The sequence below is a fragment of the Palaemon carinicauda genome, chromosome 44 (assembly GCF_036898095.1).
Source record: "Palaemon carinicauda isolate YSFRI2023 chromosome 44, ASM3689809v2, whole genome shotgun sequence".
NCBI lineage: Eukaryota > Metazoa > Arthropoda > Malacostraca > Decapoda > Palaemonidae > Palaemon > Palaemon carinicauda.
In genome coordinates this window covers 6,626,583-6,644,082 of record NC_090768.1, presented here as the reverse complement: position 1 = coordinate 6,644,082, position 17,500 = coordinate 6,626,583, and the positions used below count along the sequence as shown (strand labels likewise).

Sequence of the window (17,500 nt, the reverse complement as noted above, 5' to 3'; positions counted from 1 at the left end):
AAACAATGCAGCCGTTTCTACTACACTGCAGGGCAAAGGCCTCAGACATGTCCTTATTCATGTCTGGGGTTTGGCCAGTCTTCATCACCACGCTGGCTACGGCGGATTGGTGATGTTAGGAGACTTTAGTATGATCACTCACAGCAAACCAACCTATTATCGGTGGCCCTAACTAGTACAACTCAGCTGATCATGGGGATACATATATACACAGAGATATAGATTTATTCACCATAAATGATTAGCTCTCTCTCTCTCTCTCTCTCTCTCTCTCTCTCTCTCTCTCTCTCTCTCTCTCTCTCTCTCTCTCTCTCTCTCTCCACTTAAATCTTTACCGAAATCAGGCAGCTCCGACAACCGCACTCTTGATTTACTCTTGAGATTTCCTCCCGTGCAAACAAAGCAGAGAACAATTCCAGCCCTAAAAAAATACTTATTCCAGGAATCCTCGTTTGCTGACGTTGATTAGATTACGACCAAGCTCTGGAATCTTGGCCGCAGCAGTTTAAACCCAGTCACTGTTTTTGTGCAAATATATGTAACGTACACCTGAATCTTCTACAATTTAACAAGGAAAAATTTCCCCAACGACAAGGATCCAAATTATACTTGATGAACACATTCCTGTGTAGAAACAATTATCTGAAGACTGAATCAACGTCTATTAAGTTTATATTAGTATTTTTCACCACCTTTTGGATGCAGTAGATTAACTCTTTCGTAAACCAATAAGAGCTTCTGATTAAGAAAGAGTTAATCTTCTTATTCTTTCTCTAGAAGCTTGTCCCTATTTGGGGTCGCTGCAATAGTTCTTTAAAAGGATATGAGGTAGATCAATATTGTGATGGACTGATTGTGTGAAAAGATGAGGGACTTTGGATTGAGCGAGGAAGATGCACTGGACCGAAGGAAATGGATGAATGTGTTTAAGAACCATTACAGCAATCACAAATTGAGACAAGCTTATTGAGAAAGAAGGTTATCTCTTTCTTGAACAGATGCTCTTATTGGTGTACCAGAGTCAGGGTTAATTGTTTTCAGTAAAGCCTACAGAAGACCTTAGCTGTAAGTGCTAGTTTAAACGACATTAAAGGTAGTTAGAAGGGGTAGGCTATGTATCAGTTTCCACATGCATTACAATAGATAACTAATATTTTTACATGTACCAATTTAATCATCTTTACATTTGATTAAATATACACACATGCATAAAATCATGGGCGTGTTTATCTGCTGGGCACCGTGCACCGGTTTACCCAATTTTTGTTATGGTCAAGATTAAGGGCATATGACAAACAACCTCACCTCTCAAGACTTGCTGAGAAACCAGAAGGCTATATCTCTCTCTTGACACCCCCCCCCTCCCCCCCCCCCGATACGGAATTAAGGTGTAGGAGGAAACATGCAAATACATATATATATATATATATATATATATATATATATATATATATATATATATTTATATATATATATGTATACACATATATATACATACATATATATTCAGTATATATATATATATATATATATATATATATATATACATTTATATACATGAATATAATTTACATATACTGTATACATATACAGTAGGTGTGTGTAGCGACCTACGTCATCATACTTCAGAAGCTTTAACAAGGGTAACCAATTAAAAAATTCACTAACGAAGGCACGAACAAAATTTGTGCCTGTGTAAATTCAAGTTTTCAACTGGTCGTAGTGGTTGTAATTTTTCCTAAATCAACAAACCCGGTCCCCATACTTAGACTCAAAGAGCCATTCGGAAAGCTTTTGAGGTTCCTGTGTGGTCGCTTTAATGCATTTTAAATGGGAGGGAGCTTCTCCCGGATGACTAGGATTACCATTACGCGACTTTTAACGTCAATTGGGCGATTTCATGCGGAAATGAAAAGGGTAAATCACAACTCATACTCCTTCATTAATCGATTTCATTTTGTTAATAGGCTAACATAAATATTTGAAGCATCTTCGTTTACTATAAAACAATTCATAATTGCCTTCGTTAAAATAGAAGATTTTGAAAAGGGTATGTAATGACCCCTATCTGTTTCATCTGCTTGTTAGTTTATTTATTTGTTTGTAAGGAACTTTACACACAAAAAAAAAACTACTTATTTTGACCAAACTTGGTCGTCATTTTGGGTATGAACCAAGAATGAATCTGTAACATTTTGGATGAAGTACATCAAAGTCCAAGTACGCAGCAGTACTTTCAAAATCATCGCAATGTTAAGTAAATGGCAAATATTTTGTCGATAATTTTTGTTTGTGAACAGAATTACGCAAAAATACTGAAACAATATCAACAAAATTTTGTGGACATGTGGGGTATGACCCAAGAACAAATACATAAGCTTTTGAAGAAAATACATCGAAGTACAAGTACGCAGTGGAGTTAGGGGCAAAATGATGATGTTTGGCGTGGAGAAAGCATGCTATCTACTAAGTGCCCCCTAGTTGGCTGCTTCACTACTCGTTCTTGAAGAGAACAACGCCGTTCTTCAAGGATACCGTTACAGAAGGACCATGTCTTTGAAGAAATTGACAGCGTCTCTGAAGGAAGGAATATAACGTTTTAGAAAAAAAGAATTAAGCTCTTGAAAGGTAGAACTATGGGACCATAAATACGAATAAAATGCCATGAAGTAAACCCAACTAGTTTAAGAAAATAATTTTTATCGGTAATAAATAAAACACTATTGGAAATTCAATTTAACGAATTTTAAAACAATTGGAGCTCGGTTAAATTGTGATAAATCCCCAGAGAAAACATACACTGAAGGAATTAGAAAAACACAAATAAAAGTTCAACTCCATTTTAAGAGATGTCATGCAACACTTATCTTGCATAGCATTTCAAAAAATATTTTCCACATTTATTATCATACGCTATATGTATTTTTTATTATATATTTTAAGCTTAACATTAATTTTTGTGTTATTCAACTCTGCCATCTAAATATTTCTATCTAATTTTTCCTATACTTTCTGATCATATTGTATTTTTCTATTTGTCGATTGTACATCTAAGTTAACCTAACTTAAAATAACCTATGAAAAATCGGGACTTTGAACTTTCTTATCAAGGGATAGACTTTCGAAGTAGCTATGTACTCCATTAAATAGAATGTGCATATGCATAAGTTCCGATCTAAATGAAATACTTTAAATAAATGACAAAATATTATATCACTATAATTGCACATAATACTCTACCTTAATATGTCTAATGCATTCCACAATTATTACCTGAATTTGAGAATTATTATACATCCGTGGCAAGTTCTAATCCTAAGAGAAATGTGATTGTAATAGATTTTCTTAGTTAAACACCATGTTTCTTCATGTTTCATATGATTATTTTTCAATTAAATATATAAGAAATTATTTCCTTTACCAACCCATCGGTATGTTGATTAGAAACATACAGGAACAAATATATAAATATAAATTATATATACATTATATATGATCCATATTCATTTTACACTATATGCATGTATACATGGTGTGTGTACATATAAACAGGTCTATGATATATATATATGCATATATATATATATATATATATATATATATATATATATATATATATATATATATATATATATATATATCTATATATATATATATGTATGTATGTATACATATATATATATACATATATATGTGTGTATATATAATATATGTGTATATATATATGTGTGTATATATACATAATATATATATATATATATATATATATATATATATATATATATAAATATATATATATATATATATACATACATACATACATACATACATACATACTCAGTCTCGTCTGTTTACTCTAACTAGAAGCTTGAAAATAGTTGAAAAAATGTCTCGGCTATCTAAAGACTAATAGTGAAGATATAGGAACAATGCCATACATCATTCTCATTCAGATTCATCAAAGGAAATATACCAAAACCCCACCGAACCCAGCATCTCCCTTAACGCTGGAAGTCGAGAGGACCAACCCTTAGTCCAAAAGCAGTGAAAAAAAAGGTTTCCTTCGACTAGAGTGTCCTTTGTCTTTTCCAGAATACGTGGGCATCGTCATGCTATCTCGAAAGGGAGGGAGGGAGAGAGAGATCAATGCAAAGGCAGTCAGTCTCTTAACGAGAAACTGATGGTCATTAAAACTAGGTCAGATGATGGATTAGAAATAAAAAAAAAAACATCTATGACGAGAGACTCCATAAGATGACTACGTTCTGCTTTAAGAGGGAACTACATATACAGGGAGAGGAACCATCGGATAAGGGGGGGACGTAGAGTTAGGAAGGGGGGTTGATAGAAGCCTCTAATATCTAGGCTTTCTGTCATCGAACAGAAGGCGTAAAATAGCGCAGCAGGAGGTGTCAAATGTTCACCGCAGATGGAGAAGGGGAAGATTTTAAGGGGGAGAGAGAGCTAGAGTACGAGACTGGAACGGGCCTGAATTGGGAATAAGGGAACAAGAAAGGGGATTAACTGCTGATTCCAATCATGAAAACGTAGGTTACCTTATTCCAGCATTCCTTGTGATCGCATAACGAAGCGAAAAGTACGCTGACATCACATACTAAATATCCAAGAATCCCCGTTGATGAATTTCCAAAATGCAACGATAAGTTAAAAGTCCTTTATGCAATTCGTTAATCTATCTATTGTGTTTTCAAAATGAGGGTATACACTTCCGGGACACTGGAGTTTCATTTAAAAAACAATTAACGTGGACGCCATTAATAATGTATTTCAGTTTGGGCAACCCGAACACACCGCGACACCGTCGGAACACCCCGTGAGCCAACCAGCGAGCTCTCTCCCTCAGGTGAACGTGAATCTACAGGTGAAACAACACACTAAATTCGCATTTTTCTCACTCGGCCCGATGTGGGACTTGGCGTGCGTCCGGCGCCACCCTCAATCCACGCCAGATTGGGCCTTCCGGACACCAAAATGTGGCCCCATATCCCCATTGGTGTGAAGTATCATGTGTTTTAAAAGAGACTTTTATCTCGTGTGTGTGAATGGATGTGGGAGAGTGAGATGTGCAAACGTCGGCACCGAAGGCGCCACCCCGACTGAGGTGGAGGCTGGCGTTGACACCAACATCCTCCTCCTCCTCCACCTCCACCATCATCTCCTCATCCCCATCAGGGCGCGCGCGCCTGGGTCCTCTTTCATTTCGTCACTCTGCACACACTTGTTGGAGTTCCCCACACGCAGGTGCTAATAAAATCACTCAAAATCCACTCGTGTTGTTTTTTCATGCAAATCTCAAATGTTTAACTTTAGTTTGGCTGTCTCTTCATGTCGTTTTATACCACAAAAGCTAAACAAACGATGCATTAAGGTAAATACACTCGGTTCTTTCTCTGACAAATTCAATATGATAAAGGAATCTTTATCACAATTTCTAGTTCTTGATAAACATGATTCCTCTTAATGCAAAAGCAAAGATAAATAAATAAAAAGATAAATAGAAATGCAAATAACATCACAAGATAAGACTCCCACAAACAAATACCCATGAATTTACCAATGGATGAATAATTAAACCTTACATCAAACTGTAGTCGCTCTTGAAATTATGAACATATTTTACCGTTGGAATTTCGGTCTATCTACTTGAACCATAAGTTTGGCAAACTTCCCGGACATAAAATGTATAAAAATAAAACTTAAACAAATACTCCATCTACGCAATATCGTCGATAAATATATCAAACTAGTGAATAAATGGTTCTTCAAATAAATATATATTCTTTATTAACAAAATAAAAACAGTTTAAAGCTTCAACAAAAAAGGAATCGGACACTTCTAATCTAACGACCGGCTTATTTTATCGTATACTAGAGCCTATAGTATTCTACATCAATTATAATTCAAATGAAGAGCAGCGGATTTAAGTGTTATAAAGTCCCATACAATATTGGCAATGTAACTTATGTTACGACACGTTTAGGTAGATTTCCAACAGAATAGAGAACTGTCAAGAGGACAGTTTGGAAATTTGTCAAGGGGAAAAATATATGAGACATGGATGTAACCACGAAGCTCTTCCATATATGCATAACTAGATGCATATACTGAATAAATATATATATATATATATATATATATATATATATATATATACATATATATATGTATATATATGTATATATATATACATATATATATATATATATATATATATATATATATATATATATATATATGTGTGTGTGTGTGTGCGTATGTGTGTGTAGTGTACATATATATATATATATATATATATATATATATATATAGAGAGAGAGAGAGAGAGAGAGAGAGAGAGAGAGAGAGAGAGAGAGAGAGAGAGAGAGAGAGAGAGAGAGAGAGAGAGAGAGAGATTCTTAGCATTCGAATAAAACGTCCATGAAAACCAGCCAGGTAGGAAACATTATGTTGATGGCTTTAATCCTAGCATGGATTTACGGAGCAGCTGAGAATTCAAAACTACAGATTTACCAGTAATGACCATGCCCGATTTTGGTCTTGTCTTATTCCTGATCTAGATATAAGTCTTTGGTAGCGTCGTTCAGTTAGTTAGTTATGCATAAGATTTTTCAGACCATCCTTTGCATTTAAGATCTTCAATTCTTGCCGACACATGTTTCCAGCTAATTACTGTTCTTCAAATATTTTATTTTCCTTGTTTCCTTTCCTCACTGGGCTATTTTCCCTGTTGGGGCCCCTAGGATTATGGCATCCTGCTTTTCAAACTAGGGTTGTAGCTTAGCAATTAATAATAATAATAATAATAATAATAATAATAATAATAATAATAATAATAATAACAATAATAATAATAATAATTACAAGGAAATTTAAAACAAAAAACATCCAAATATCCAAAAACCTAAAAAAAATATGAAAATATTAAGATTTTAACAACGAAAATGCAATGAACGAAGCCATCAAATTTACTTGCAGTGCAAGAAAGGGAAAAAAACCTACAGCCCTTTTGTGAGGACGTGTGAGGGAAAATATGGCTCACATTACTATGAGTAAATACTGATATTTGTACAACGAAAGTAACATGTTTTGACAATGTCAAAGCAAAACAAACTTAGCGAAAGATACTTTCCAAACAAAGTTTTCGCGGCAAAGGGTTGTGGTGGCCGGGTGGTAGCATACTATACAGTAGGCAAGGACGCTATCACAACAGTGATTGCCAAACTGGGGTTTGAGTCCCGTTCAAACTCGTTGGTTCCTTTGGTCGCTGCAACCTCACCATCCTTGTGAGCTAAGGATGGGGGGTTTGGGGGATCCTATATGTCAATCTGCTAAGTCATCAGCAGCCATTACCTGGCTCTCCTTCATCCTAGCTTCGGTGGAGAGGGGGCTTGAGCGTTGATCATATGTATGTATGGTCAGTCTCTAGGGCATTGTCCTGCTTGATAGGGCAATGTCACTGTCCCTTACCTCTGCCATTCATGAGTGACCTTTAAACCTTTAAAGGAATTATCAAGTCAAATGATGAAGACTAATCCAAAAAAATTAACCCAGCCACTGAGGGGGGGCAAGCCAGCCTCAACTTGGTGCCGGTCCCAAGCCCGGGTAAATGGGGAGGGTTTGCAGCAGGAAAGGTATCCGGCCATAAATAATTAGCCAAAACCAATAATGCCAATGAGATTGTGAGATTAGAATTAATGCTAGGGTGTTCCCCGTAGGCGACACGTTAGGACCTTGTCTGATTTCTCTGAAAAATCGGCAAAGGCTACCCAGTCATGGGCGGGTTGGGTTAAAGAGGCAAGCTCAGACGAAAATATCTGAGAGGATGAGAGTAGCAACTCTGAATGTGGGGACAATGACTGGAAAAGGGCGCGAGCTGGTTGACCTCATGGAGAGAAGGAATATTGAAGTGTTGTGTGTGCAGGAGACCAGGTGGAAGGAAAATAAGGTAAGAGAACTAGGCAAAGGTTGTAAATTTTATTACAGTGGAGCAAATATGGAAAGAAGAAATGGTGCAGGAATAATATTATCTTAAGATTTGAAGGAGAGTTGGTTGGAGTGAATAGGAAAAATGACATAATTATGAGTTTAAAGCTGGGACTGGGAGCAACAATAATCAATGTGGTGTGTGCCTATGCCCCGCCAGCTGGATGCACAGAGGAGGAGAAGGATACATTCTGGGAGAAGATGGACCAGGATGTATCCTTTTTCTCCTCTGTACATCCAGATTGCGGGTCATAGGCACACACCACATTGATTATTGTTGCTCCCAGTCCCAGCTTTAAACTCATAATTATGTCATTTTTCCTATTCACTCCAACCAACTCTCCTTCAAATCTTAAGATAATATTATTCCTGCACCATTTCTTCTTTCCATATTTGCTCCACTGTAATAAAATTTACAACCTTTGCCTAGTTCTCTTACCTTATTTTCCTTCCACCTGGTCTCCTGCACACACAACACTTCAATATTCCTTCTCTCCATGAGGTCAACCAGCTCGCGCCCTTTTCCAGTCATTGTCCCCACATTCAGAGTTGCTACTCTCATCCTCTCCTCAGATATTTTCGTCTGAGCTTGCCTCTTTAACCCAACCCGCCCATGACTGGGTAGCCTTTGCCGATTTTTCGGAGGGATCAGACAAGGTTCCAACGCGTCGCCTACGGAGAATGCCCTAGCATTAATTCTAATCTCACAGTCTCCACTGGCCATATTGGTTTTGGCTAATTTTTCATTTCCGGATACCTTTCCTGCTGCAAACCCTCCCCATTTACCCGGGCTTGGGAACGGCACCAAGTTGAGGCTGACTTGCCCCCCCCCCCCTCAGTGGCTGGGTTAATTTTTTGGATTTTTCAAATGTTATATTTAATTATTTTCTATTTTTTTCCTGTTCAAAGCTTTAAACATATTTCTGATCCACTGTACTAGTAAAAGGAAAACGTGAGGGGACTCAGTGTTCTAAAGGAAGTGAGACTTGTTTCTTCTGCATCTGTCCACTTGATAAAGAAACAGTACAAGTGAATCTTTGTCAAGGACAGTGCATTCCAAAACAAGTGGGACTTCTTCTCTAGGCTGAGTCCACCTTGTAGATTATTTCCTTTTTATCTGAAAGGCCGGACTCCCTATTTTATTCTATGTTCTCAGCACCAAACATATTACTGATCCACTATTCCAGTAAAATGGAATCTTCTTGAGGGAACACAGCGTACTAAAAGAAGTCAGACTTGTTTCTTCTGCATCTGTCCACTTGATAAAGAAACAGTGCAAGTGAATCTTTATCTAGGAACAGTGCATTCCAAAACAAGTGGGACTTCTTCCCTCTGCTGAGTCCATCTTGTAGATTATTTCCTTTGTATCTGAAAGGCCGGACTCCATATTTTATTCTATGTTCTCAGCACCAAACATATTACTGATCTACTATTCCAGTAAAATTGAATCTTCTTAAGGGAACACAGCGTCCTAAAAGAAGTCAGACTTGTTTCTTCTGCCTCTGTCCACCTGATAAAGAAACAGTACAAGTGAATCTTTATCAAGGAACAGTGCATTCCAAAACAAGTGGGGCTTCTTCCCTCTGCTGAGTCCATCTTGTAGATTATTTCCTTTCCTTTGTTCTCTATGTTCACAGCACCAAACATATTCCTGATCCACTATTCCAGTAAAATGGAATCTTCTTGAGGGAACACAGCGTTCTAAAAGAAGTCACACTTGTTTCTTCTGCATCTGTCCAGCTGACCAAGAAACAGTACAGGTGAATCTTTGTCAAGGAACAGTGCATTCCAAAACAATTGGGACTTCTTCCCTCTGCTGAATCCTTCTTGAAGAATATTCCATTTGCATCTGGAAGGAATTACATTAAAAGCTTATTCACTAAACTATACTAAAACTCAACTGAAACTTATACTAAAAATATTTTTCCATTATATATATATTTTTTTTTTTTGGATTTTTTTATTTTTTTGGATTTTTATTTTTGTCTAAGTTCACAGCACTAAACTGAAAAATTCAACTGAAACTTATACTAGAAAATTCAACTGACACTTATCCTAAAAAGATTTTTCCACTATATTTTTTTCCTTTTTTTTAGATTTTCTTTTTTTCATTTTTTTCATGTTTACTGCACTAAACAGAAAAATTCAACTGAAACTTATACTAAAAATAGTTTTCCACTATATATATATATATATATATATATATATATATATATATATATATATATATATATATATATTTCTATTTTTGGGGGGGATTTTTTAATTATTTTTTTTTTATTTTCATTTTTTTTTTCATGTTCACTGCACTAAACTGCAATGATCGTTCCTTTACACATTACGACATCCTTAATAATAGTGTTGATGTTGATCCCTTCTTGGTCCTTGATTGTACTGACGATCCTCTTGCCATCTTGGGCGTCCTTGATCATACTGCCAACGCTGTTGGTTCCACTGCCCTGGCTGATGCCTTGTTGGCTCCTGACGATACCGGTGATACCAGTGATCGTATTTCTTCTCATGGCGTAGCTCTTCATCATATTCTCTTCGGTTTTCTTCGTCCACTAGAATAAGTTTAGCGTTGACCACCTTTTTGTACTTCTTCTCGAATGCCTCCTGTAGGAATTCGGGTTTGTCCCGATGCCTGTCTGGGTGGAACTTCATAGACAAGTCCCTGAAGGATCTTATAATTTCTGCCTTTGTGGCTGTCTGTTCCAAACCCAGAATCTCATAGTGACCCCTTTCTTCCCATTCCTTCTGCACTGCTTTAGTATCTTCAATGATTTTTAGAAATTTCTCTGATTTCTTAACCTTTACCGTTTCGAAGTCCTTCAAGGCCACGTCGAAAATGCCAAGTTTGACGAGATGTCTCCCTCGTAACATGTACGCTTTCCATCCTTCCAGACCTTTCTCGATAGCCACTGAACAGTCCAAAACAATATCCATATGAGGAGGCTTCTCAGTGGCTGAGTTTGCTTCAGCCCGAAAGACACGTAGAAGAGCTGTTTCTTCTTCGTAGTGCGTCTCCATACTCAAGGCTTCGGTGAAAATTTCTACTGCCTCTTTGTACCTGTTGTTCATCTGCGTAAATAAGCCAGCCATCAATAAGCTTTTCCTCTTATGTTCATCATTATTCTCAGCTCTATGAACTTCGGCCTTCTCAGCTATCAGCCTCTCCTTTTCTGCCTTCAGTTCACAAACGACACTTTTCAGTTTATTCAGTTCCTCCATGTTGTCAATATGCGCCTTCTTCATTTCTTCTTTTTCAGTTTGAAACTTCTCCGCAATCATATTCCGTTCCATTATCTCAAGGTCTTTTATTTTGCACAAAAATTCCAGTTTTTCATAATCTTGCGCCCTGTCAGCTTTAAGTTTCTCTCTTTCTTCCTTCAATTGGTCAACTTCACGTTTCCATTTATTGAGTTGTTCCATTTCCTCATTTTGATTGGTCTTCACTTTCTCATTTTCATTTCGAAGATCTTCCAGCAAATTTTTCAGTTTCTTCAGCTGAAGGTCTTTTTCAAAGCATTCCGATTTCAATTTAGTTTTTTCTGCCTTCAATCCCACAACTTCTCTTTTCAATTTATTTAGGTTTTCTGTTTTCTCATTTTGATTGGTCTTGAATTTCTCATTTTCATTTCTGAGATTTTCAAGCCAATGCTTGTTTCTTCATCTGAAGGTCTTTTTCGACGCAATTAGCTTCCAGTTTCTCTTTTTCAGCCTTCAGTTTACAAACTACACTTTTCAGTTTATTCAATTGCTCCATGTTCTTAATATGCGCCTTTTTAATTTCTTCGTTTTCAGTTTCAAACTTCTCCGCTATCATATTTTGTTCCATTACCTCAAGGTCTTTTATTTTGCACAAAAATTCCAGTTTTTCATAATCTTGTGTCCAGTCAGCTTTAAGTTTCTCTCTTTCTGCCTTCAATTCACCTACTTCATTTTTCAATTCGTTTACTAGTTCATTTTTCTGATTTTGTTCTTTCTTCAGTACTTCATTTTCCTTTTTGATAAATTCCATCAAATTTTCATGTTCCTTCATCTGAAGGTCTTTTTCGACGCATTCAGAATCGTTTAGTTTTTTCTGCCTTCAGTTCACCTACTTCATTTTTCAATTCGTTTACTAGTTCATTTTTCTGATTTTGTTCTGTCTTCAGTACTTCATTTTCCTTTTTGATAAATTCCATCAAATTTTCAAGTTCTTTCATCTGTAGGTCTTTTTCGACGCATTCACATTCCAGTTTAGATTTTTCTGCCTTCAATTCACCTACTTCATTTTTCAATTCATTTACTAGTTCATTTTTCTGATTTTGTTCTTTCATCACTACTTCGTTTTCCTTTCTGATATTTTCCATCAAATTTTCATGTTCCTTCATCTGAAGGTCTTTTTCGACGCATTCACATTCCAGTTTAGTTTTTTCTGCCTTTAATTCACCAAATTCCTTTTTCAATTCATTTACTAGTTCATTTTTCTGATTTTGTTCTTTCTTCAGTACTTCATTTTCGTTCTTGATATTTTCAATCAATTTTTCAAGTTCTTTCATCTGTAGGTCTTTTTCGTTGCAATCACTTTGCAGATTTTCCTTTATTTCTACTAATCTCCCCATTCCTTCAATTTGTCTTCGTAACTCATCATTTTCAGCCATGAGATTTTCCAAGAGAGTAGTCCGATCCTCGTCTTCCATTTTGAGTCCAATTCCATCCAACAGATCTTCGCATTCATGTTCCATTTCTGGAACATATTCTTCCAGAGAGCTGTTGTTCCCTCCTTCTCCTGCCATCCTCCTTCTAGCCAGCATAATTCCGCCGAAAATGACGGAAGCAGCGGCCATTCCGATGTAAAAGTTGTTTCCGTACGGAAGGACTTCTTCCTTCCTTTCTCCAAAGTCAAATCCGGAGAGAAGCTTGCCAACGAACCCCGTTGATTTCAATTCATCTTTGAATCTTAATGCTTCTCTCTCCATCTGGTGCAATCCAAGTTCGCACCGCTGTAGTTCCTCGAGGGCTTTCCACCAGCCCCCTATCCAAGGACAGCGCTGCAGCCACCTGCCGAGGAATCCATCCTGAGAGGCGACTGCACGGCAGTCTTCAAAGCGCGGCGCCTTTGGGAGTACCCACGAAAACCATTTGAAAACCACCGACTCCTGAAGAGTTCGCAGCTGTCCCTGAAGTTTTACCGTCATGTCCTCGCATGCAAGAGTCTGCTCCTGAAGGGCCGATCCTGCATTTTGAGGCCAGACAAATCCTCTTTTGTTTCCGATGATATCCTTAAACATTGAAATCGCTTCGTTCAATTTGAAAGCCATATTCAATAATACAGATCCAGTGATCTGAATTAGCATTATTTTGAGGAAATGGGTTTTGCCACAAAACGATCTTTCTGTAGACTTTCAAATTCCTGCAGACATTTTAGAATTGCCAACTTTATGGGCAGACTTCCCCTACATTTCTCTCCTCTCCATTCACAATACGGTGTTGAATCATAAATAAAAATAATAATAAAAACAACAACAACAACAATAATAATAATAATAATAATAATAATAATAATAATAATAATAATCTTTGAAAGCCATATTCAATAATACAGATCCAGTGATCTGAATTAGCATTATTTTTAGGAAATGGGTTTTGCCACAAAACGATCTTTCTGTAGATTTTCAAATTCCTGCAGACATTTTAGAATTGCCAACTTTATGGGCAGACTTCCCCTACATTTCTCTCCTCTCCATTCAGAATACGGTGTTGAATCATAAATAAAAATAATAATAAAAACAACAACAACAACAACAATAATAATAATAATAATAATAATAATAATAATAATAATAATAATAATAATAATAATAATAATAATAATCTTCGAAGCAATAGAGGAGCCTGGAGCCCTCGGAGACTTTTGAATCGCCATCTCTATGGGTAGATTTCCCCTACATTTCTCTCCTCTCCATTCAGAAGATGGTGTTAAATGATAATAAATAATAATAATAATAAAAATAAAAATAATAATAATAATAATGATAATGATAATAATAATAATAATAATAATAATAATAATGATAATAATAATAATAATGGAAATAATAATAATCATCTTCGGTGCAATATAGGAGTCCAGAGCCCTCCGGAGACTTCCTAATTCCTGGAGACATTTTGGAATCGCCATCTCTATGGGCAGATTTCCCCTACATTTCTCTCTTCGCCTTTCAGAACACGGTGTTAAATAAATACTAAAGAATAAAGAATAATGAATAATGAAAAATGAATAATAAAGAATAAATAATAAATAATAAAAAACAATAAAAAATAATAAAAGAAAAATAATTAATAGAAAATAATAATAATAATAATAATAATAATAATAATAATAATAATATCCATAAACTATTTATTTCCATATTTCCTTTCCTGGATGAATTACTCAAAAGTATCCATTAAATATGCAATTTACAAATAGTGACACTTTTGAGTAATCACTCAATTTCTTATTAAGTATATTTTGAATATACAGTATATCAAATGTACGCTGGCATCACGAATTCTGATTGCTTGACTATATATATTGACATGTCAGTTCGAAGTCGTTTGGTAAGGAAACCGAGCTATTTTCTTTCCATAACCCCTTCCCCCATCCTCGACATATTTTGCTAATTATTGCTTTCCCAGAATCTAAATAACCACCTAATTACTGTGGAAGAAGATGAGAACTGCAGGATTGCATTATTTTGGAGTAAATGGAGAGCGTGGTGTTGTAAACAATTAAATTTTTTTTCAGTAAACACCTTTCAATGAAATACGTTTAGTGAACAATAACGAACCTCCTCAGAAAACACCTTTCAATAGAATAGATTTAGTGAATAATAAAGAACTCTATCTTGATAATGTATACAATATAATCTTAAAGATATCCTCAGAAAACACGTCTTTATAGAATACGTTCAGTGAACAATAACGAACCTTAACTTGATATTGTCTAAAATATAATTTCAAAGACATCAAAATTGATGTCTTTATCAATTTAAATCTGACATAAGCTGTGTAATTTCAGAAATTGAAAAAAATATCGAAGAGGGCCCATTGGAAGATATTTTTTTTTTCCTCAGAAAACACCTTTCTATCGAATAAGTTTAGTGAACAATAAAGAGAACAATAAAGAACACTATCTTGATCAAATGTCCAAAATATAATTTCATGATGTCTTTGTTAATTTAAATCTAACGACGTCTCAAATTGAAAAAAAAAAAAAAAAAACGACCCTGATGCCACATTTTTCTTCTTTTTTTTTGGCTTCCTTCGGAAAACACCTTTCTATAATATACGTTTGGTGTACAATATAGAACTCTTTTTTGGTAATGTATACAATATAATCTTAAAACATCCTCAGAAAACACCTTTCTATAGAATAGATTTATTGTGCAATAAAGAACTCTGTCTAAAATATAATTTCAAAGACATCAAAGTTTATGTCTTTATCAATTCAAATCTGATGACATCGGCTGTATAAGAAATCGAAACACGCCGAACAGGGACAAGTTTCCAAAGGATCGCTGATTCCTACAAGGACCCGGTTCCTACAGAGCTATAATTACCTCGGCTACTCCTTCAAAAAACCAGTTCCCTGGCTGGAGAATCTCCTTGGTATCTCCAAGTTTCTAACGTAACATGTATGAAGTCCCTCTATTGCCTGATAATATCCTAAGTTGCAGCAAATGTTTTTATGTTGAACAGGCTGACATTAAGTCTTTTTATAGTTTATATACGACATATCTGTTTTGGCGTTGTTACTGTTTTTAGAATGATTTATTGCTAATTTGTTCTCATCATTTATTTATTTCCTTATTTCCTTTTCTCGCTGGGCTATTTTTCCTTCCTGGTGCCCTTGGGCTTATAGCATCTTGCTTTTCCAACTAAAGTTGTGGAGCCCTTGGGCTTATAGCATCTTGCTTTTCCAACTAGGATTGTGGAGCCCTTGGGCTAACAGCATCTTGCTTTTCCAACTAGGGTTGTGAAGCCCTTGGGCTTATAGCATCTTGCTTTTCCAACTAGGGTTGTGAAGCCCTTGGGCTTATAGCATCTTGCTTTTCCAACTAGGGTTGTGAAGCCCTTGGGCTTACAGCATCTTGTCTTTCCAACTAGGATTGTGGAGCCCTTGGGCTAACAGCATCTTGCTTTTCCAACTAGGGTTGTGAAGCCCTTGGGCTTATAGCATCTTGCTTTTCCAACTAGGGTTGTGAAGCCCTTGGGCTTATAGCATCTTGCTTTTCCAACTAGGGTTGTGAAGCCATTAGCCTTACAGCATCTTGCCTTTCCAACTAGGGTTGCGAAGCCCTTGGGCTTATAGCATCTTGCTTTTCCAACTAGGGTTGTGAAGCCATTGGGCTTACAGCATCTTGCCTTTCCAACTAGGGTTGCGAAGCCCTTGGGCTTATAGCATCTTGCTTTTCCAACTAGGGTTGTGGAGCCCTCGGGCTTAGAGCATCTTGCTTTACCAACTACGGTTGTGGCTTGCCAAGTAATAATATTAATGATAATAAAGGAGTCTTCGTCCTAACACCTGTCTAGCCATAAAAAAAAGGGCTAAACTGATATTTTGTTATACACGCTTTTTCTTATTCTTTCTTTCTCCACCTCCCGTTCTGTCCCTGACTACAAAACACAATGTTCCCAGACCTATAAACAACACGAGGAAAATACTTATGACGAAGACACATATGATCCCAGGAGCCCTTTGCTCTGATTGGAGGAGAGGGCGCATGGCCGGTGTTCGCTCATTGGTCAATCCCACGCGACTCCAAGGACAAGAGAGTGTCGTTAAGTATATTTGGACTGTTCTCGCACACCTCGTCCTGAGGGCACCTTCTACATAATGATAGGATGTGATTAGATAAAACTAACGAAGTAAAAAAAAAGGAAAAAAAATATGAACGGCTACAGACTTTGTATCGCTAACTTCTGTATTTTTGTAAGATGTTCAAGTGTATAATTCGCCAGTGTAAAATGAAATTATTCATTTGGATTGAAAAGAAAAAAAGCTACGAACGGTTACATACTTTGTATTATTGAGTTCCTTCATGTTAAAATGCATAATTAGTTGCCAATGTATAATAATCAAATATTCATTTGATTAAGGTTTTATCATAATATATATATATATATATATATATATATATATATATATATATGTGTTGTGTGTGTGTGTATTGAATAAATGAATTAAACTTATCACTGAGTTTCTTCTGTATTTACTAAGATGTTGAAATACATAATTCCAAATTAGTTGCCAATATATAATAAACAAATATTCATTTGGTTAAGGTTTGATTATCATTAAAAATGAAAATAAAAAATAAAACATATTGATTAAATGGATTAACTCTTGTTAATACATTTAGTCCTAAAATGTAAAATGCATAATTATTTACCCGTGTGCAATAGAGAATATTTATTTGGAAAAAGAAAATAAAATATATTGAATAAATGAATTAGCTCATTATC

General features: G+C 35.8%; 1 protein-coding gene across 1 annotated transcript; it reads right to left on the bottom strand.

Moving 5' to 3' along the window:
- Window positions 1-10,354: 10,354 nt before the first annotated feature.
- On the bottom strand, window positions 10,355-11,437 carry LOC137634202 (dnaJ homolog subfamily C member 7-like). The gene has a single exon (XM_068366473.1). It carries the CDS (start codon window positions 11,435-11,437, stop codon window positions 10,355-10,357), a length of 1,083 nt encoding a protein of 360 aa, XP_068222574.1.
- Between the last annotated feature and the right edge of the window lie 6,063 nt (window positions 11,438-17,500).

Excerpts from the sequence above, each read along its gene's own strand:
- LOC137634202 (XM_068366473.1), bottom strand. The coding sequence starts at position 11,437 with ATGGAACAACTCAATAAATGGAAACGTGAAGTTGACCAATTGAAGGAA.